The 23,846-nt window shown below is 34.3% G+C and overlaps 1 protein-coding gene across 1 annotated transcript in view; it reads right to left on the reverse strand.

Annotated features, from left to right (window-relative positions):
* Tif-IA (RNA polymerase I-specific transcription initiation factor RRN3 homolog Tif-IA) overlaps positions 1–23,846 on the reverse strand; it is a 308,793-nt gene that overhangs the window by 102,735 nt on the left and 182,212 nt on the right. Inside the window, exons 9-10 of the mRNA XM_090397940.1 lie at positions 13,155–13,291; positions 6,565–6,695 (exon numbers count right to left, since the gene is read on the reverse strand). Coding sequence (XP_090254066.1) covers positions 6,565–6,695; positions 13,155–13,291 — 268 coding nt within the window. The remainder of the gene's footprint in view (positions 1–6,564; positions 6,696–13,154; positions 13,292–23,846) is intronic.

Consider the following 23,846-nt stretch of genomic DNA (forward strand, 5'->3'; position numbering starts at 1 on the left):
TGTAATAGGGTTCCATGCTATATCCTACAAAGTCCAGTAATATCACTGCATAACCATCTCTTTTATCCAACTCAACTGTATAAAGTAAATTGCTAAGGCAGGATCTCTTCCCAAATTCAATGCTGTTCCCCAGAGTATCAAATTGCTAATTCCTTTTAGATTTTTTTCTTAACATTTTCAGCATCTTAACCATTGTTCCTACGATAATGATCAGTCTATAACTGGCTACCTTTGTCTTGAAGCCTTATTGTAATGTAGCTGTCATCTTTCCCTTCCCCTGTCCAGTGCTAAGACCTAAATAGTCTAATTAGGAGCATTGCCATTTCTATTATGCATTCTCGTAACAAACAAGCTGATATCCAATTCAATTCCATGGTGGTATTCACATGCTGATATTCCTTACTATCGTGAACACCTCGAGTTCATTTATTTCAATTCTCACATCAATCACTGTTTTAAATCAGCATGGATGACAAGTGATCACTCAGTAATCCAACTTTTAATCATCCGATAATCCAACTATTTCCTCTCATTCAATCACCACCAGGTGACAGTACCCTTCATTCCTCCTTTTTAATTTGACGAATCTCGCAGCGCTCAGTTGTAGAACCCTCAAAGATTCACCATGACAAATATCCTGAACTCTTACCTATATTTCAATGAAGTAAGGACAATCTTGTAGACTTCAATGCCACCAAAACTATTGTCTAATCTTTTGCAAGAAAGATCTAAAGTCCCATCCCTTTAAATAATATCCAGATACCTAAACACAATCAGATTTTCCTTCTTGGAATGATCTACACATCAATTCACCTCCCAGCCATTGTTGCAGCCAAAAAACCTCCCTGTACTTTTTGGCTCAAGACACTACTTCACGTCTCTATAACTACTAACTCTATACAAGTAGAAAATTTGCCCCACCATGGAATATTGCTCAACACAGGGTGATATTCTATTCAATTCCTTGGTTGTGTTCACACAATGATATTCCTTAGTATACTGAGGAATATCATTGTGTGATGATGATGATATTCCTTAGTATACTGAGCACTTGGGGATGATGCATTAAATCATCTCTACGATTGCTTGAAGTTATCCACAAAAGAAAAATCCAGTTAATTAATGATTCCTCTTTCACAAATCAATTTCAATTCTCTCAAAGACATTCAGTTTCTAACTTATTCTATAGATACCTTCATGGACAGTGCTCTGCTGAATTGGGCACTATCATTCCTTCCAAACCATAACAATAGTTGCTGCTAACCAACAACTTATTTACAGGTCAACTCCAAAATTGACAAACTGATGATGACCTGTAATTTTCAGGTCCAAATATATGGCCTTTGAATAAATATCGTTTGCTCATTTCCTTGTGCTATTGTGTTAATTTCAGGAAACATTATGGCACAAGTATCTTTAAAACAACAACTACTAATCCTTCACGGAGGAATAAGTAACTAAGAAGACCAGTAGAAATGATAAATTATCTGTGTTACAAGATATGATGCAAGCAAAGATATCCTTTTTTTTTTAAAAAGTGCCAAGATCTGAGATTAATAACTTTGCAAAGTTTAAGGAAACCATGAAATCTCCCAGCAGACATAATATCAATCTAAAAATAGAGTTTATCACTTGCCCATAATCATCTTTGAGCTGCGAAATGTGATCACTAGTAATATGTTACATCTCTGATATCCATGATGATATTACCTCAAGTACACATCCATGTAGTTTTAAAAGTTGCAAAAAACACTTTCTTCACTGGTCACTTAACGAACAAGCAATATTTAGATTGCAAATCAATGTTCTTGTCATTAAGTAAAGCCCATACCTTACTGTTCCAGATAACTGGGTAGTAAACATCTTATGACTTCCTTTAACTGAAATTAAACATAAAAGGATATGAATTTGCTATAGTTCCTGAGAAGATACCTTTACTTAGATTTCCTCTTTAATACTGAAAGAAATTTATCCTCTTCTCCAGTGAAGATACTATAAACTTTGTCTGGAAGTGTCATCTGATAGCTACCTAAAACATTTTCTTGACAGAAATTATAGCTTTACGATCCTTAAGACATAACAGCAAAGAAGGTTTTAAAACTACTTTTTATTGTTTGTAAAAAGTATTATTTATTTATTAAATTCTGATCATCAATTTTGCCCTTTATAAAAATAGGCTGCGAGTGGTATCAGATTTCTACACTGAAATCTAAACACACAAGTAAGATCCTAGATATATGTAATTTTGCTATAATAACTCTCTCTTATTTTCAAAAATTCAATCTTAACTTAACAATAATTAAGTAAATAATGTCTTCAAACCTTCATATATAAAAAACGATGAACAGTTTAATAATATTAAGATACATTCTAAAAATATATATAAAATATTCTGAACTTTACTTCCATTTATTTACTTTACTTTATTAAATTCAGTCAAGTTTCTACAACAGAAACTTGACTGAAAATCTAAAATGACAAACAAATCACACATTATCTGGTTTTTGGGCCCAAAATATACCTAAAAAAAGACAAACATTATGTCTCTTAACAGCATCTGGATCTCTCTTGAAAGAAGGAGTTTATTTCTTCAGCAGAAACAGTTCTTTTCCATAAAACCATTTTATCTTGGAAATACTTGTAGATTTCCTATTGCAGTTAGATATACGAAAATTCACACTTTGCAATAAAGTCCTCAAATTAGAACACTGTCTAGTGTTCCTCCTTACATGCCGTCTAGAAATATCCCACAAAAATGTTACTTCTTTTTTTACTTGGGAATCCTTCTTACAGGAAGAGAGAAAAGATTGTGAATCTTAAAGATTCACAATCTTTTCCCTCTTCCTGTAAGAAGGATTCCCAAGGAAAAATGACTGAACATTTAAAATTCAACTTACTGTATCCTCCGAAAGAACTGTTAAATCATTACTGCAATAATGGAACCTTTAATATCCGATAAACATTTCTTTTCCTATGTGAGAAATTTCAATTATCAAGTACCAAATATCCTATAACATTCTTCTGCGATTATTATTCCAGTTACTTCTGTAATGTAACAGCTCAACAACTTTTAAACATCTTTCTTTCTGAAAGTCAGCTACTAATAGAACTTTTTCTTTAGTTCCAAAAACTCTTCATGTCACTAATATCTGTATCTTTCTTTCTTCCAAAGGGAAACCACTGCTATTACACATTATCTTCAGGGTGCTTTTGCTTGAAAGCGGTAAAAACTCACATTTTCAGTTAAGTCTTTTCAACTTATATACACCCAATTCTCCTTTTACACGATTTCGAAATAACACGGTTTAGAAAACAAAACCAATTCTATTTTTACATTATATATTTTGATTTAACACTGTTCAAATGATGCTTATTTTTAAAATTTCTGTTTGAATTCAGTTCTGTTAAAAAGGGTATTTCCATTATAATTATCATTTCCTAGTACGGTACACATGTACTTGAATTTTGGGGAACCGCCTCGATGTTTTAAATATCAGGCATTACTCTACGCTACAGAATGTAGACAAATGCCAAGTAGAACTTATATAGCGAAATCACAAAAAGTGTTAGTGGCTTTAAAGCAGCTAAGGATCATGTGACTTGTTTTGCAGCAATACTTCAGGAGATCATATATTAAAACCATTACTCATTCAATCCCTAAGACCACAGACAATGAAATGTTAGTGATGATAAAAAAGAAATGTTTAATGAATGGTTCCATCAATGTTTTGTTCCAGAAGAGTTAAACGCTATTTGATGGAAAAAATCTGGACTTTAAAGTTTTATTGATTATAGACAATATTCCTGTCCATCCGGTTTTAGAACACCGGAATGTGGAATTTTGTTTTCTGCCACCTAATGCAATATCCTTAATACAATCACTAGACCAGGGTGTGATCGCTACCTTCAAAACTTATTACATAAGAAGAACATTCCAATACATTTTGGATTGCATCAAACTTGCTAAGTTGGCATTATCAGAATTGAAACCATCAACTTTAAATTAATGCCAAAAAGCTACTTGGCCAGAATGTGTGAAAAAGAAAAACTCTGTACTTTTGCATACAACTGAATATCCTAATATCATCAGATTAGCACATGCAGCTGGCAGAGAAAGATTTGATGATTTTTCATCTGCAGATATTGAAGAATTGATGGTTGACATGGCTGTTAGTGATGACGAAATAATAGAAGCTGTCCTTGAGAATCTCAATGAAAGAGATTCCACTCACTGTAGGATTAATTAAAGAAGGGCTTCAAATGGCTAGTAAAATTGCAAAGTCATTTTCTTACACATCATCCAAATACTGAGCGAGCTGAACAGTTTAAATGCAAACTGAAGTCATGTATGGTGTGATATGAAGAATTATACAAAGAGCTAGTCCAAACAGGATTTCAATGATTACTTACACAGTTCGTGGTAAAAAAAATAAAAAATCAACCTTCAGAATTATTGGAAATTAGTGCTAATTTAGTTCCTTTTACTGAAGAAAAAGTTTCACCATTGCAGTACGAACAGGATGGCCAAAGTGATGGAAGTGATTTAATTCCAGTCTCACACAAAAAGAATGCGGCTACTGTCAGAAAGCGATGGTGAATAAAATTTAACTAATAACCACATGCGCCGGTGTATTTGGACCTTTTCGAATTTCTGTTTTATTAGTGACACACTATTTTCTTTAAGAGATGCATAAGAGATATAAAAACAACTATTAATCATGCAGTTCTCAAAATATAAATGCACTAATAACCAAAATTGGTAATTCGAAACAATCAAATTTACACAAACAAAATTCTGTAGAACATCTATATACATATACCGATGGTTTACAACCATCATCTCATTATTACAAAAGCAGATAAAGGAATGGCTATGGTGTTATGGAATCTACAAATAACAAACAGAAAATAATCTGTTAAGCAAAATAACAAAAAATCTCTTACTATGTGTATGACAATTAGGCTTCAAAGGAACTACATCACAACCTCATCAACTCAGAAAATTAAACTTACTATTAGATGTGAAACTGTAAGCCTTGATGCAGAGTGCATAGACAAACTTAAAACTTATTTTACTAGAATTCTATGGTATGCCAAATATCCACAAGCAAAGTGTTCCTTTTTGGTCTTACTGTTGATATGTATTGATTCTCTATTTTAGCATGTTTATTAAAAATAAACATGCTAAAAACATTCTCATATTGGTAACTCCTTCCCTTTCATAAAAAATTCTTTCAATTTTCTGAATAAAGTGAAAAATCTTCCCTCCAACCTAACAATTTATGGTCAATTTCGATACACCTCTAGGAGATATGCTTCATCTGCTCTCACAAACCTTTCCATTATTTAACTATCATTCACTCTGGTTAATTTCTTTGTCAAAACCAAACCTACAGAGAAGTCGAAGGAAAGACCATGGGGATTCCACCCTCTCCTGCTCTTGTACCCAAAACAAATGTTGAGGGTATATGGATAAGAAAGAGATATTTGGAACATTTAAAAGATATCCGTTGCTTATCCACTCATCCTCCACATTTGTTTTGGGTACATTATTATAGACATTTTTGTGATCTGGCCACAGAATGAAGATACATTACCTAACTTTCTAGCAAACAAAAAATCTACATCCATGAATTAATTTCACCATGGAAACATGGTGAAATTAATTCATGGGTGTAGATTTTTCACTTTATTCAGAAAATTGAAAGAATATTTTATGAAAAGGAAGGAGTTACCAATATGAGAATGTTTTTAGCATGTTTATTTTTAATAAACATGCTAAAATAGGAGAATCCATACATATCAACAGTAAGACCAAAAAGGAACACTTTGCTTGTGGATATCGACAAAATGCGACAATTTTGTCGATTAACGAAGCCATCAAGATGAAAATGAGCCTCATCGCTGAAGATGATTTTGTTCGAAAAATAAGCATCCACTTGTTGTTCCATAATCCATTCAACGAACTCTCTTTGCTGTGTTTGGTCAGTAGGCTTCAGTTCTTGAGTCAATTGAACTTTGTAAGCATAAAGATGCAAATCTTTCATGAGAATACGCTGTAGAGAGATTCTCGAAATGCCCAATTCAAGACTACGGTGCCGAATTGATGTTCCTGGACTCTCAGCAACGCTCATGAACTGCTTCAATGTTTTCTGTTGAACGATGGCCTGAGTGTATAAGATCACTAATTGATCCAGTTTCCTTGAATTTTTTAATTAATCTTTTCACAGTCGATGAAGTAAAATCACTGTTCCAACCATATTTTGTACGACAATTGCGAACTGTAGCTGCCAAACATTCATTATTTTTAAAATATTGCTCAACAATGAAAATGCGTTGTTCTTTCATGTAGCGCTCCATTTTTAATAACCCTGAACTGTCAGCTGTCACACTGTCTTTTTTTTCTCATTGGCAACACTTTACCGCACAAATGGCGCTAAACTTAAATCTTGCGTGAATTTTGGGACACTCTGTATAAGACACTTACTCTTTATCACATTATATTTTAGATTTAATTTTATTTTATATCAAAATAATTATCAAATTATACCAAACAGTACTTACCTAACAGGAATATATTTAGCTCTGGCAACCAAGCTTCCAATATAGCAAACAGCAGTCTGTCTAATTATAACTGCAGTATTAGGACTCTCAACTTTTCTCCATAAATGATCAATGAAGTCTTCACAGAGAATCTTAAAAAAAGTACCAAACCCTTTATATCATTAGAACATGAGACAACAAATAGTTAGTCTTACTCACTTTTAAGTCATTAACTTCAACTTATGAAGTTGTCCGAATATAAAAAAAAAGGAAGCATCAGTTAGTTACTATGAAAGTTTAATTATTATTTTTTTTTAGAGCAGGCTATGGAGAATAAAATCATACATATGAAATTTTACTTGATAATTTATCATCAACATGCTGCTCCCAAATACTATGTATCATGATGATGGTGCGTGTATCCCTTCTTTACCTGCATAGTTTTAATGTGAATCCCCCATGAAAGACTGTTAACAGAACATTAGCACATAAAAGGTTAAGAAAAAAAAAACCTCGTTCTAAAGACTGGAAACTTTTTTCAAAGCCATTTCAAGGCTTCCTACATGCAAGGAAGCATGGGGCGGAACCCCCTAAGAGTTTTCAAAATTCGAGTCATCAGAATTCAAGGAGAACCGACCGGCCTACCAGTTCGAAACTCGGGAGAATTGGGCAGCGCACACACTGGGGGGGGGGGGCGGCTTTAGAGTCTTCAAAATTTGAGTCATCAGAATTCAAGGAGAACCAGCCTACCAGTCCGGAACCCCCTAGTGATATATAAGATCTTATATGATAACCTTATCTTAGTTAATCGCCTTCTCTGCTTGGGAAGGCAATGCAGTACATATGCTCTTGTCATTTCTGCAATTGACCATATGACCACACTGAACTAAGAGGATGGAACTATTTCAAAAACCTCTCAGCAAAAATAGACAATTTTATCTCCCCTGGTGAACATTGCATAATGTGGGTAGTCTACACTACCCACATTTACTCCAAACAGGGGAAGATAAAACCTAGGTAGTACTGGAGAAGGTCAGCACATGTGCGATTGATCTGCAACATTTTATACTAAGAATTTTTGAAGCTGTATTGCTTAAATAACAGAAATTTTAAAACTGGAAGCACAAAGCCTCCATGCTTCTTTGATAATTAAAAAAATTTCTTTTTAACTTATTGGTATTGGCTGGGGAAAATATTTGCACAGGCTTATTATATAATTGCTTTTCTTCAGCTTCTGTGATGTCTGTAATATTAATTATGCACAAATGACCAGGGAAGGATATAGTTTTAAGTACTATGGCTTTAGAAGAAAAGTGGTCCAATCTTCCAGTCTTCTAAGGTTTCAATGATTTTGTATATAAGTTCTTGAACTGGTAATATTGGGTAAGTGGAGAAGGGAATTCCAAGTATAGTGATGGTTTCTCTCTTACGGGTTAATCCAAAAGAAATGCCTCTAAGACTGAAGTAGATGGAATGAAAGAGGAGGCAGTGAAGTTGGTTTGGTCAGCTCATGGACACAAGCGAGAGAGAGGAATGTGGGCATAAAAATGGAATGGATAGAAAATAAGAGCAAGTTGCAAATGTTTGTCTTTAAGAAGCAAAGGAAAATATAAGGAATGAATAGTTGTTTTCTGTGGGTCACTTAATAAAGTTTTTATTGAGAAGTTATTCTATCTTCGTGTTAGTGATTTTTTTGAGTGAAGATAAGATGGAAAGCTATTCTCTGTTTATAGAACTGACAGTTGTCAAGTAAAAAACACAAAGAGTTGTATTCTGTTTCAGTGCTGGATAGCTAAATTTTATTTACTGTTAACATTTTTGGTACCTGTTTTAAATATAAATTCAATATGATCAGTGAAGTACTGAAGACACAGGTATGAGTTGACATTTCCCTGTGTGACTGTGTGCAAGGGAACCTCTTGTTGTTGTTACCGTTTCCTTTTAGAGAACTTCCATTTATTCAAAACACTTGATAAGTGTGGAAGATGTGTTTGATTTTCCAGAGCAAGACAGTGAAGTTTCTTGTTATCTGAGTATCTGTCTAAAATATGTTAACTTTTGCCTCTGCAGATATTTTGTATTTAACATCAGAAGGCCCAATGTCTTAAGGATATGTGTGTGTGAATCAGTAGAAGGATTATTCATTTTTTTTAATATATAAATTTCATAAAAAAGAAAACCTAAACAGCAAGTACAGGTCTGAGGAGACTCAGTAAACTAAAGGGAAAATATATTTACATTATACATTAATAGCAGGATTACAAATATAGCAAACAAAAATAAATAACAATGGTGCAGCCGAAAAGATTTTTGGAATTTCACTTCAGTATAATTTAACTGACAAAGAATATATATTGTTTTTCTTTATATGATAATTTTTGTAGTTTGCCTAAAATTTTACTGTGACTACTGCAAGCAATGATTCAGCAGCCTGCATTCAAAACGAAGAATTTATAAAGTGTATAAACTTGGCACATGCCATACAGAATTTGAGTGGCAATAATTCTGAAAATGTGGAAGCTTTCTTGAGCTCAGCTGAAGACACAAAATTTCATTGATAGAATTATATGTTTTCAATTTAGGATCGGTTGAAAACAGAACTTAGGTCTGTATATGGAAAAGAAGTACGAGCATCGCATACGTATTAGAAATGGCTCAAAGTGAGGAGAACTTCATTTAAAGATAAGTGCTATAGGTACGATAAATTGGGTCATACTTCTAGGTTTTCCCATGAAAAATCTTGTATAGATACAGATAATTGTGGTAGTGATAGATCAAGCCAGAATACTAATAAATCATCTCTTAATATGACTGAAAATTCTGTTTTCACAAAATCTGTGGCCAGCAGATTTTTCAAGAGAAATTACTTTTCTTCCTGTGACGTACGAGGGCGGTCTGAAAAGTTCTCGGCCTCGACCATAGATGGCAACACTATCAGCAAGATTTTTTCCTTGAAATGGGCTGCCGAGTTTAAACGCGGCCGTAACAGTCTTGAAGATGATTCACATGAAGGATGTCCAAAATGTGTAACAACACTAGAAATCATTGATCAAGTGCACGATATGGTATTGGATAAGTGGCGAGTTAAATTGCATGAAATTGCTGAAACAATAGGCATTTCAAAAGAACGTGTAGGATTACACACCAGAATCCAAATAGCAGTCAAAACAGTGGACAGAAGCCTGTTGTTCAGTGCCAAAGAAGACAAAGTCAGTTCCATCAGCAGGAAAGGTTATGGCATCAGTGTTTTGGAATGCTAAAGGCATTTTGTTTATTAATTATCTTGAAAAGGGTAAAACAATAACCGGGGCATATTCCAATCTTTTAACCAGACTAGACGAAAAAATTCGTGAGAAAAGACCCAGTTTGCAGAAGAAGAAACTCATCTTTTATCAGGACAATGCACCTGCCCACGAAGGTGTTTTGGCAATGGGAAAAGTAAGGGATCTGCACTATGAATTGTTCGAACATCCATCTTATTCCCCAGATTTCGTTCCCTCTAACTTCTATCTCTTCCCAAAACTAACACTCTTCCTCACTGGTCAGCATTTTTCATCGAATAAAGAGGTGATTGCAGCTGTAGAGGGGTATTTTGCTGTTTTAATTGAGAACCACTAAAGGGATAGGGTAATGGTGCTAGAATAAATGTATTAGTCATAAGGGAGGTTATGTTGAAAAATAAAAATAATTTTGAAATTATAAATTCATTTTTTCATTATTAGGCCGAGAACTTTTCAGGTTCCCGTATGTACAAAAATTTATACAAAAGATAAAAAAAATTATATTGGTCATGTGCAAATTATTACTTATATAAATATGTTGTAGCCAAGGTGTTCGAGAAGCTGGTGAGAACAAGGATTCAGAACTGAGTGGACAGCAGTAGAATTCTCTTTAATGGACAGCATGGGGTTGCAAAAGGAACATCATGTTTTTAGCTATTTTTTACTTATTATAAACAATGTATTGAATACATTGGGCAAGTGGGGGATACATATATAATAGCACACTAATATTTTGCAAAGGCTTTCGATAGATTGCCACATGACAAACTAGTAGTTAAATTGGAACAGACGGGGGTTGGATAGTAGATTGGTGCATTGGATTGGCTGTCTGATTGGTATCAGCAGGTTGTGTATGAGGATGGACATGCCTCGGGGGTCTGTTTTTGGGTCATTGTTGTTTAATTTGTATGTAAATGACATTGGAAAGGGGCTTAAATAATACTATACAGTAGTTTGCAGATAGTGCAAGGTTGGGGAAAGTTATGAGAAGTAGAGCAGATGTTATAGCTTTGCAAGTGGACCTAAATAAACTGTCTGAATGGACGAGTCTGTAGGGATCGGTGTAATGCTGCAAAGTGTAAGGTTTAAAAATTTGGGAAGCAAAGATGGGATGTAGAATATGGGATTGGTGGCAATATATTAGGGGATGTAGAGGAGATGAAAGATAAGAGGGGTATTTTGCAGATCTTACTGAGAACCACTACAGGGACAGGCACTGGAATCCATGTATTAGTCTTAAGGGAGATTATGTTGAAAAATAAAAATAATTTTGAAATTATAAATTTGTTTTTTCATTGTTAGGCTGAGAACTTTTCAGACCACTCTCGTAGATTCATGATATTCCAGTTATCAGATGGATTTCTTTCAGTGTGAAGGATCAGTTATAGAGTTATACACATACCGGCCACTAAATTAGAAACCTTTATGCAGACAAATGTAAACCTCACTTACATAGCGTACATGCAAAATACTCGGTCACAAGCATCATCATGTGTAGATAGCTATTTAAGAATGCTGCTAGTCAGTAATTGTCAATCTTGTTGATCGCAATGAGAAAAAACAAAGGATCTTTTGAAGTTCAATAAAAGGCTTATTGTGGGTGCCCATCTGGCTGGAGCTACAATTTTATAAACATCCGAGTTGACTAGTTTCTCAAAAGGTGAGATACCTGGGTGTTTAATCAGTGGGGGAAAAAAGAAAAGAAACCCATTGCTTGACGTAATGAGATTGGCATTGTCTGAGAAGGCTTATGCAGATGAACAGAAATTCTTGTATGCAGTAATTGACCAAAGCATTTAATGAAGGCTGTTGCCAACCCATATCTCACCTATGTGCAGGGAATTGAAGATCAGTATTCGCAGTCCTATAAGGAAATTACTGATTTCTGCAGAAGGTTTCTAATTCAGGGACTGGTAAAAGGGATTTAGACCAAAATGTAAATTTTAAGAGAAATTTTCAATCATGAGATATTTAGTAACAAAAGCCATGTCTGTTACAACTCCAGATTTCAATATTTCTTTTCTCAAGAGCTACTGGTCTCTCAGGTAATTAATAGTACATCTTTTCAGGTGATCTTGAAGGAAAATGTTTATCACTTCATAGATAAGCAGCATTTACGAGTCTGGTATAATTTTTCTTGATGAAACTGATCTTAAGAGAAACTGTGCTTTACATATTATGTCTCTCTGCTTATTGATGTCTGTTCTCCTATGTTATCAAAACATGCTGATCCGACTAGAAAAAAGATGTGGATATCAATCCTGTTACTATTTATTTCATCTCACACTGCTTTAAAGGAGTGTACTTCAGAATAGCAGGATTCTAATGAAATCAGAAATGCTCAACAACAGGATTCATTTTGGGAAGAAGTCTAGATCGCAATTCAAAATGATGAGAGTCTATCTGCATTTTAAACCAGAAAAGTATTTTCTAAATTATCAGAAATCACCATATCACTGTGTTAGAATAGGTAAGAGTAGAACTCCTGAAAAGCTAGTGACTTCATTGAAGGTGATACCTTGGATACATACTAAATCAGTATCATGCTTCCTCTTTTGCTGGAAACTTTGGGCATAAAAATACTATCTAGAATTAAAGAGATTTCATTGCACATATCATACATTAAAATACCAACTCATACGTATGTCTTCAACACTTCGCTGAGCATATTGAGTTTCTATTTAAAACAGGTACCAAAAACACTAACAGTATATAAAATTCAGCTCTCTAGCACTGAAACAGAATATACCTATTTTGGAACCTTCTTGTGTGTTTTTTACTTGACAACTGTCAGTTCAACAAAAAGAAAATAGCTTTCATCTTCACTTAAAAATAATGAAGATACAGCAACTTCTCAATGAGAACTTTATTAAGTAATCCACAAAAAAATAACTATTAATTTCTAATCATTTTTACTTATTTCTTAAAGGGAATCATTTACAACTCTCCCTCTCCTACCCACTCCATTTTTATACGTGTGATATGAGCACATACCTTTGACAGCATATGCAAAATTTATGCTTTATACTATTAGTGACTTAAATGTCACTAATAGTATAAAATAACAGTATAGTATAATAGTATGAAAGACTGCTGTGCAAATAAGGTGGTGGTCAACATTATGTCTAATGGGCTGAGGAAATACACTGCTAATTGAAGATAAACAACTTGACGCATTTAAAAAAATAATTTGAACTGAAGTTATCTAACTAAACATTTCAACTAATGAATTAACAGCAGCTAAGATTACTAATGAGAATTTTCCTCTTATGAACTAATTAAAATCAAATCAGTTTTATAATACGATAATATAGATAAAAGAATACTCACAGGTCTAAAATTGCAGATGAAAAACATAATAAACTGTACATGAGAACATGCATGTGTAGGCAAAATCTGTTTATCAAATACTGACAGAAGCTCTTTATATAAATTTTTTGTTTCTACACAATTAATCTCTTGATGACCTATAACAAATTGTAAAAAAAAATTAGATAATCTATCAATGCAAAAGATTTCAGTGCAATATAATAAAAATAATTATTTATAATCATTGGTAAAAGCTGTTGCAAAGCTCCTGTAAGAATGACTATTATTTTTGATTTATCGGATGTTTTCTTAGTTTCATTTGTGTAGCTTTAAGCATATTATTGTAGTTTTTAGTGGATTTCTTGTATTCGTGCATTTAGTAATATAACTGCAGAAATTTTGCCATAACAAGGTGTCAAAAAGCACAAGTTAATTGACCATAAGGGATGATGAGGAGAACCTTTGTCTTGTTGAGCAGAAAAGCTGCAGCAGCAATGTTAATAATATAAGCAAGGAAGATTTGACATCTAGAGAACTGGAGAGTGGAGAAATGTTTGAAACAGACAGGATAAGAAAAATAATCAGAATAAGAAAAGGCAGAAAAGCACTGAAGTTGGTAAGAATAATAACATCGTCAAGGTAAGTCAATTACAATATAAGAAAAAAAGAAGTGATGTAGTATGGTGATTCAATATTTAATTTGAAGTCATTACTATGAACTTCCCAGGGATGAAAATTAAGGATGTGACAAATGTCACAGAAAAAAGAAAAGTAAAAGAGATATAGTATGAGTGAGAATATGAAAGAAGCTAGGAAAAAAGTGAGATTAAATTGTTGGTTTGCTAACGAGATGTGATAGTAATGAGTTAAGAATAAGGACTATGATAGCAAATGATTCAATGTGCAGGCTGTGTAGAAGAAATGGATACAAGTTTTTGGATATGCGGAATGTGTTTGGTGGTACAAAAGACTTGTATAATAGGATGGGGGCTACTCTTTAATGAATGTGGCAATGGCAGCCATGAGAAATTATTTATTGGGAGGAGACATAATGCAGAGAGTCAGAGAAACTAGATCATATGCAAATGTGATAATGATGTGAATATCATTAAGCATGATTACATATTTGGCCAAGAGGTAGAAAGGTGCACTTTAGGTTAGACCTTTTGAGCATATCTGGGGAAGAAAGAGAGAAAGCTTTCCAACTGGTATAAACAGACTGTACCAGTTGGAAACAACAAAAACTGTAGATTGAAGTATAAGAAAAGGACAGCTGGTAATTTGTTACATCTCCAGAAAAAATGAAGGGGCTGGGTTTGTTGCTTTGGTGAAAATGTTGTGGCTTAATATTGTTGGCATTAGTGCAACAATCAGATGCTATAACTGCAATTGAAGGTGAAAGATAAGACATTTTTTTTTAGAAATAATATCAGATGTCTTAAGTCATCTGATATATAAGCAGTAATGTCTCATTTAGCAGCGAGTTGGAAGCTATCTGGTGTGAAGGCTAACAAGATGAAATATAGTTGACCCTTGAACAATGTGGCAGTTAGGGCCACCAACTGCTTGTGTTGTTCAAAAATCCGTGTATAACTTTTGACTCTCCAAAAAACTTAACTACTGATAGCCTACTGCTGACCAGAAACTAACACATATATTGTATGTTATATATTATATACTGCATTCTTTACAATAAAGTAAACTAGAGAAAATGCATTCACAGTAGTGTACTGTATTTATCGATACCGTAAGTTTATGCCGTCTGTATACAAGATGTCCGTATATGTCGTCTGTCTGTCAGTACCTACATCAATATTGCCTTAAATTATTATTTCGTGACACCTCCAAGAATCCAAAGACTTATCGAGGGAGGGCACCTACTCTACAACTCTCCATCTCCGCCACTTCCATCACCTACACCAATGACATCTACTGCCCACCACCACTAGTATATTTTGTCTGTAAATTTCATGTCCTGAAGGCTGATTTGCCTGTATGTAGGGTGAAAAAACCCTGCTATCTCCATATGAAATCAACTAACTCATCTTCACCCATATAAAGATTCCTCTTATCACGAGAAGCGAACTTAGGCCTCTTCCAAACGTATGGTTGTTCTTCCAAATGCTCAATTGGTATACAAAACACTGTAGATGTTTTACATATTACTAACACTAGACATCAAAAATGAAAAGATAATATGAAAAAGAAATTCGTATTTATTTACATGTATAACAATTCATGTACTGATAACAAAGCAGCAGCAATATGATTGCTTTGCCTAGCCTATACATTAATTAATGAATCATAATTAAAAGAAACACATGTATTAACCACAGTGAAAATTATTTAATTGTAAATATTTCATCCTAAGTATCTTAGGACATCATCAGTACAGTAGTTTAAAACAATAATAGGAATAACATACAGTTAGGGCGCGCATGATTACAATAGAATCTCATTAAACGTGCATAACGTGTTACAAAAAAAAAAAATTAATTATTTAACACAATTTTGTATGACAATTTCCCATACTTTAGGAATAGTAAGAACGTCGTTGCGGTTTAAGGTTGGTCTGTGTAGTAGGGCTTCAGAACTTTCTTTGTATAAACTTTCATGTTTATATAAAGATCTATGTAAAAGTTTAGATTTTTCCCAATGGATCCTATGGCTTGGATTTTCAATTTCATGTTGAGAAAGGCGAGATTTTTGCGGTTTAAAGAGACGAATGTGGTCTTGATGTTCTGAGATGCGTTTCTGAACAGACCTGTCTGTCCAAAGTAAGACAATTTGCATGAGCATGGAATTTCATAAACGCCAAGCAACATCAAAGGTGAGAGTTTGGCCTTAGGAAGGTAACAAGTTGTAAATTTGGTTGATAGGTTTGTAAGAAGTGGCAAAATTGTATTTCTTCATAATTTTAGAAAGACGTTCGGAGATGCCTTTGACGTAAGATATGGGAATCCTAGGGACTTCTTCCTGTCTAGTTTGATGTGTGGAGAAGTGACTGATGATTTTTTTGAGTTGTTTTCAGATTATATCCATTTAGGATGGCTGTATTTTTGATTACTTCTAATTCCTGGTTTAAAGATTCTTCAGAGGAGCAGAATTTGTGTGCTCTGGAAACTAGTGATTTAATAATGCCAGATTTCTGAGATGGATGATGAGTCGAAGAATTGTGAATGTAGCGACCTGAGAATGTAGGCTTGCGAAAGACAGATGTGGCGATGGAACCGTCTTCTTTTCTTTGGATGTGTAAATCTAAAAAGGAGATACCCTGTGGAGATTCTTTTTCTAACGTAAAATTGATGCGATGCTGAAGAAGATTAATTTTATCTAGAAACAGTTGTAATTCATGTTCGGGATGATCCCAGACTGCAAATACGTTGTCGACATATCTTAACCAAATTTTTGGTTTGGGTTCAAAAGTGAATATTTTTTCTTCAAGGAGTTCTAGAAACAAGTTTGCTAGGTTTGGTGATAAAGGAGATCCAATTGCTGTTCCTTCTTCTTGCTTGTAAATTTGACCTTTCCAGGTGAAGTAACCTGATGCAATAACAAACTTGAACAATTCAACTATATCAGGCGGAAATTTTTGAGTTAATAATTCTATTGTTTCTTTATGGGGAATGTTTGTGAAGAGGGAGACAATGTCGAAGCTGATTAACATGTCAGTTTTTGATAGTTGAATGTTTTGATAATTTTTGTGTGAAACTCAGTAGAATTTTTGATTGAAGAGGCTGAGTGGCCTATGTGAGGGCAGAGAAGGTTAGATAAGAATCTTGATAACTTGTAAGTTGGACTGCTTATACAGTCTATGACAGGTCTAAGTGGAACATTAGTTTTGTGTAGCTTAGGTAAGCCATAAATTCTAGGAGGTCTTGCATGGTATGTCTTAAGTTTTTTGATTGTTTCTTCATCTAAGGAGATGAAGTAAGATTATTTAAAAAAAAAATAATAATAAAAAATAATGAATGAATCGTTATAAAATGTTTATTTTATTTTAATTAAATAAATTTAATTAATTAATAACAGGTAATTTTATGCAGTAATGAACATAAAATTCAACTTTATGTTTGTTTACATTTTTCTCAATTGTGAATGATGCAATGTACAGTCTCTGCAAGTGTTTAAGTTTTGATAAATTTTAACTTTTTATAATAGATTGTGTATATTTTATGGTAGGAAATCTGTGCACAATAATCGAGGTTTAGTCTTATCAAAGTCTTATGAAGAGGCAAAATGACTTCCTTATCCTTAAATGTCAAGGTTCGTTTCAACCTCGCAATTATCCTCTGAGTTGTATTTGCAGCTTTTGCTATGTGACCTTTGAACTTCGAATTCCAATACACCAAGATCCCTTGCCTCCTCAGTTTCTTGTAGCATAACGCTGCTAATACAACATGCCACTGGAATTCTAATCATGCCAAAGTGCAAAATTTTACACTTACTAACATTAAACTGATAGCCACTAGGCCTTTCAGTCTAATTTTTTTCCACTTATTGTTTTGTGCAATTTTGTATGTGCTTTTGCAGTTTTAATATTGTTTTCATGACAATGTCTCAGTCACAGATGAAAGATAGGATTGATTACATGTGTTCATAACACGCATTGTCGACACTTCTGATGTGCATGTTATTGATGTTATTTTGTCAAAATGAAATGTGAAGCATTTAAAAAAATTTTATGTACTTATTGGATATGGATAGTTATGTTACGTTCAGAAATTTTATTGTGGTTTAAAATTATTAAGTGCTGTGTTTTGTAATGACATTCTCGTAACGCTAACAGAGACGACACGTCAGCCATTATACATAACTTTTTGCTTGCCACTTTCATGGAGTGCGCATGCTCGCTAAGGAGTTTGATGGGTGATTGACAGCTGATAGAGAGAGCATTCAGTATTGAGGTAACGGAAACAACAAGAGAGAGCATTCGGTATCAAAGAACAGGGGATAAACAAGAGAGCTAATGGAAGTTTAAGAATGCAGACAGAGAAATTTTGTTCTTACGAAGTTTATTTAGTTGTATGCGACAGTAGGAGGAATATTAATAGAGGATTCCGAAAAGGGAATTGTAGAATTGTGAGTATTTAATTAAAGTGGAGGAGTTAAGACTGTAAATAAGTATTTGTAAATAAAAGAAAATATTGCAATTGACATTCTATAGGAATGTTTGAGGAAACGCTGATTGAAAATTTCATCTGTTTTAAGGACACTGGCTCTGTTATTTCTACTGGAAAAGGGAAGGAATTTAGCAACTTAGATAAAGCAGTAGAAGAAACCTCTTTTGCTGGTACAAAAATTAACAAAATTGAACTGCATGAAGTAAGAGTACTTATACTTAAGTGAATTCAGAATATCTTACTTCAGTGATGAGAAAAGATTCTATGGAAAAAGAAGAAGAGAATCTTATATCTTCGGAAAAAGGCCTTAACAAAGAAACTGACTGAACATTTTGTTATTGTGTAAACAAGGTGTTTAGTCTAGTAGACGTGATTAAGTATATGTTAAACAAACCAGTAATAGAATGAGTCAGAGAATGGGTGATCTTAAAAGTTTAAGTTTATTTTAAAAGGCCTCGGATCCAGTTAATTTTGTAGTTAGTTGTGTAATTTTAATTGAAGTACATATATTGTTTTTGTTTTATTAAATGTGTATATTTTGTATTTGGCCTTGAGTCAGTGATTTTTTGAATTCTGAAATAACAGACGTCATTGCAACAATCGGAATTGAACCCTTGTGCATATAAATAAAAACACTCAGAAATAGAAATAATCGTTATAGAGAAAATCTCATAACAAATGAGGATTGATAATAAATAAATTAATAAATAATCCCCCTCTTTATAACAATTGGTAACAGAGATCAAATATCTTTATAACAATATACCAGATGGGTTTTTATTATTAACTTTTCAGTCAACACAGATTTGGTTCTGGGATATTATTATAAAAATAAGTTAAGAACTGAAGAGATTTTGTGATAGACAAATCTTTATTTACAAATAAATAACATTAGTGTAAATGTATGGTATTGCATGGGTATAGCAGCCTTTGTATAAAATGTTTATGATTCACAAGTGCTATACAATTCTGCCATCTAACTAAAACTTATAATCCAGAGAGAAAAGGGCCAACAAACTCAAAATCAGATATAAACAACAAACATCACACAAGATTTCAAGATTACAGGATTTGATGAGAACCTATAGCAAACAGTACAAAACTTATTCTTTCCTATTTATTTATTTTTTTCAAAAATGAGCATCGCTTAAAAAAAAAAAAGTAAGATAATCTGATATTGTTAAATAGCAGATAACCTTTTATACTGTAGGATACATATAGTAGCTACACTGCATAATTCAGAAGTTGAAATTTTTTTATTTTTCACTTGGTTAGAGTATAATAAATTTAGTTTAATCCTTCATCCAAGTGTGAGCAAACGAAGTTTGCGCCTGAAAGTATCTTCAGGACTGGGGTAAGGTGGTACAACACCAGGACAACTCGTTGCAAAGGTGGAGCAAACTACCAACAACTCCTGTCTCAGTATCTCCTATAATGCAAAACACATCTCCTTGCAGATATGTCTAATGTTATGCATTAAGAGAAGGTAGAGATGACCTGCTAATGCTTCTGCCTGGTATCTCAACTTGGGCCTGGCTCCCACTGAAGAGACCTCAATAAAGGTCAAAACTAGTCTGAGTAGTAGCCCTTCTCTTAATGCATAACATTAGACATATCCGCAAGGAGATGTGTTTTGCATTATAGGAGATACTGAGACAGAAGTTGTTGGTAGCTTGCTCCACCTTTGCAATGAGTTGCCCTGGTGTTGTACCACCTTACCCCAGTCCTGAAGATACTTTCAGGCGCAAACTTTGTTTGCTCACACTTGGATAAAGGATTAAACTAAATTTATCATAATTCAGAAGGCTGAATTCTGAGTGAAGCGTTTATAGCTGTCCCCTCCCCCACAAAAAGGGAAATGAAACCAAATGTTAATATTATGGAGGAATTTCAACTAGTGAGCATTCTAGGTGAGATTCTTAATTCAATATTTGGATGCCTGTAAAATATAATGTTAATTCTTTGGTTCATTACAATTTGGAATTCTTCCCATTTCTGTTTGATTATTAGTGCCTATTTACTGTCATTTAACAAATTCTGTTTAATACCACTAAAACAAAGATAATCTCAAGCACATAAGCTGGTGTTTGAAGAAACTCCACAAGGATGCTATATCACATATATGTATGTGATGTACATATACATATATATATATATATATATACATACACATACACGATAAATTTCACACAAACCATGAAATTTTGGTAAGGGAAAATTTAAATTAATGCATTTTAAAAGGTTAGCTTTTGTAAAAAAGATGTTGAAACAACAGCACTGTGCTTACCTGTGTTACAGAGATTTTACTCGCTAGCCCACTCACTGCATTTGTTTATTATAGGCTCTTCTGCCTGTCATGTGGGGGAGTAATATAAAAAATAAAATGAAAAAAATATAAAAATAAACAACCATTTGAAATTTTACATCCCAGATGTTGGTCAGTCCTAACAACCAGTTATGAAGCCACACAAACTGAAGAAACCATATAGAAATCCTCTAACAGAATACAACATTCTTACTGCAACTATGTCAGGATCATGTCAATCTATCACTACTGTTCCAAAAGAAACCATCAATACCAGTCAGTTATAATAAGTTTAGTTTAATCCTTTATCCAAGTGTGAGCAAACAAAGTTTGCGCCTGAAAATATCTTCAGGACTAGGGCAAGGTAGTACAACACCGGGCAACTTGTTGCAAAGGTGGGGAAAGCTCTCATCACTCTTATCTCAGTATCTCCCATAATGCAAAGCACATCTCCTTGCGGATATGTGTAATGCTATGCATTAAGGCAAGGGCCATTACCCATACTGATTTCGACCTTTATTGAAGTCTCGTCAGTGGGAGCCAGGCCCAGTAGTGAAGACATCAAGGCAGAAGCAGTGAGAGGTCATTGTAGTAGTCTAACCATGTGAAAAATAAACTCTCAACATCAGTCAGTTATGACTTTGCTATCACACTTAAACATGTAACCAAACTGGAAATAATGGTAACAAGGAGCAGAAGATTTACAACATACTTCCTAGAGACAAGACACTAACAAATCATCCCAAATCCCCATTCCTTAATTTCATAGGAAAAAAATAGCAGCTTTGAAAGTCATTCAATAACAATAAGATTATAACCAAAGATTGTTATGGCAAAGTTTCTGCAATAAATCAACTGCAGTAGCTTTTAAATACAAATTAAAAAAAAGAAAAAGCATAATGTTCTAATTTTCTTTCAGTGACTGATGTCTGGAGCATGGTTTGCATACTATTAAATTCCTGACATACGTTTGAGTTCTGTTGGCACTTTTTTAATTCATACTTTTTCGGCATAAGAGGATCGTAGAACAGGTGTAATGGTGGCCAGCTTTATTTTTTGCATCCTGATATGTTATGTTTTGTTCTGATTTAATTTTTTTGTATCTCTTTTTCATCTTTCCATTTCTGACATGAATGAGAGCAAGCTGGATGATCTCCCTGACAGTTGACACATTTAGCTTTTTTGTTCACAGCAAGATTTATTATCATGTTCTTTACTACCACATCTGGCACAGGTAATAGAACCACGACAGTTTGGGCATGTCCATATCTTTAACATTTAAAGCATCTCAGCTGGTTAGGGATGTACATTCTAACAGGACGGAGGAGAATCCTGCTTTTACAGATGTCGAAGGCCTAGGTGTATCAAAAGTAAGGATGATGTTCTTGGTTAAGACCAGGCAACCATCCCTACATATCAGGATGCACCTCACACCTATCACTCCTTGATCTTTAAGCTCTGAACATATCTCCTCATCAGAAACATCAAGGAGATCCCATTCTGATATCACTCCTCTACTGGAATTGAGTGTTCTGTGAGGTGTTACTGCAATTTGTATTCCACCCATTGTCATTGCTCTCAATAGTTTCTCGGAATGTTGTTTACACATTGTTTCCACGAGAATATCACCAGAACGCAGTTTCTTGACAGTTTTGGGAGGTCCTGCCAGTCCTTCTAAACCTTTTTGGATAAAGAAGGGTGATATTTTCCCAATTGGTTTTTCACCTGTTGCATGAATGATTAAAAAGGTTGGTAAATTTATGTTAGTATCTGATATCTTTTGTTTCTTTCTTCTGTTTCCATATGCTGTATCTATAGTATCAGTACTTGGTTGGGACTTTGTTAGGGTCCCTGAAACATTTGAGGATGAAGGATTCATAGTTAAGGAGTTTTTAGTTCGGCGCCAGAGCTCCCCACCCACCACAAACTGCGCTCAGGAGTGGAATGCCAGGGCTACCCTGGATGCTATATTGGCACTGCAGCAGGTCTAGGATCCAGACCCCGGACCATGGGGTGAGAGACTTACTGCAACACCGTTGACCCTTGCAGGCAAGCGATTGATCCTGGCTGGGCCATCCAGAACCACCCATCTTGCTGAAGCAGGGGCCAAAGTAGTGCAAGACTACCAGGATCCCCCTTTCCGGATGTCCACGGTTCGCACCGCATGGCAAACACGATGGCAGCAGGGCATTGGATCCCAGTGATGGTTGTAAAAAGTATACTGAAAAAGACTCTGGAGAAGTAGAGCAAAGAATACGGTAAGAAAAGCAAAGAAAAAGAGGAAGAATGAAAAGGGCCAGTACCATCACTGGGAGGCCCCTTCTGCCACGAACAGGTGTCCCACATGGAGAGGCATTACAGTGGATATTATGACAGTACAATACATAATTAATTTTACATTCTTAATCTCTTATTAACAATCTTCCTCAAAACTAGTCTATTACATGGCAGCACTCCAATACTGTCATATTCAATATTTTGGACTTCTAAAGCATTTCTCACTGAATAAATTCACCTAGATTTTGCTCTTCCTCTGGTTGTTCCAACCATCAAGTACCTGTTCGGCTAACCTTTCCTCTCCAATTCTGTCAAAGTGGCCATACCACCACAAAATACCAATACCACAGAATTCCATATAAGTTTATTCAGTTGACTTCCTACCATACCAGCTTTGCTTATTCTGTTGTTTATTTCATATTTAATTTGCCATTTTCATTAAAAACTGTGCCTAAATACTTGAAACATTTCAAACGGTCTAGAGTCTGAATTGAGAATGCAACTGAAGTTTTCTATGTTCTTGCCAATTTTCATAGATTTGTATTTTTATTGCTAATTTTTCTCCAATTCTATTACAACTGTTATTCAATTTAGGATCCTGGAAACTTGAAATGGATGTGTTTAGGAGTACGACATCATTGGCAAAAAAGCAAAGGGCAAAGTGTGATATCTCCAATTCTAATGTCAGATTGGATGGTATTTTACTTCATAATGTCATCCAAATAGATGACTAAGAGTAGAGATAGTGTGCACCCTGGTCTTACCGATTTTTTAAAATTGAACCACCTTCCTATATTTCCTTCAATTCTAATTGCTAATTACAACTTAAATATAGAGTATGTACTGCTCTATATAATATTCCATTTAATCCATATAACTGTAGAGTTTTGAGGAGCTTTTCTCTGTACACCTTGTCATATGCTTTTTCCAGATCTACAAAACTTAGAGATTCTTGTTATATTCCCATGATTTCTCAATTATTTGTCATAAAGTGAAATCTGATCTTGA

The sequence above is a fragment of the Typopeltis vanoorti genome, chromosome 9 (genome assembly GCF_054136105.1).
Source record: "Typopeltis vanoorti isolate ZY-2024b chromosome 9, IOZ_Tvanoo_1.0, whole genome shotgun sequence".
NCBI classification, from domain to species: domain Eukaryota; kingdom Metazoa; phylum Arthropoda; class Arachnida; order Uropygi; family Thelyphonidae; genus Typopeltis; species Typopeltis vanoorti.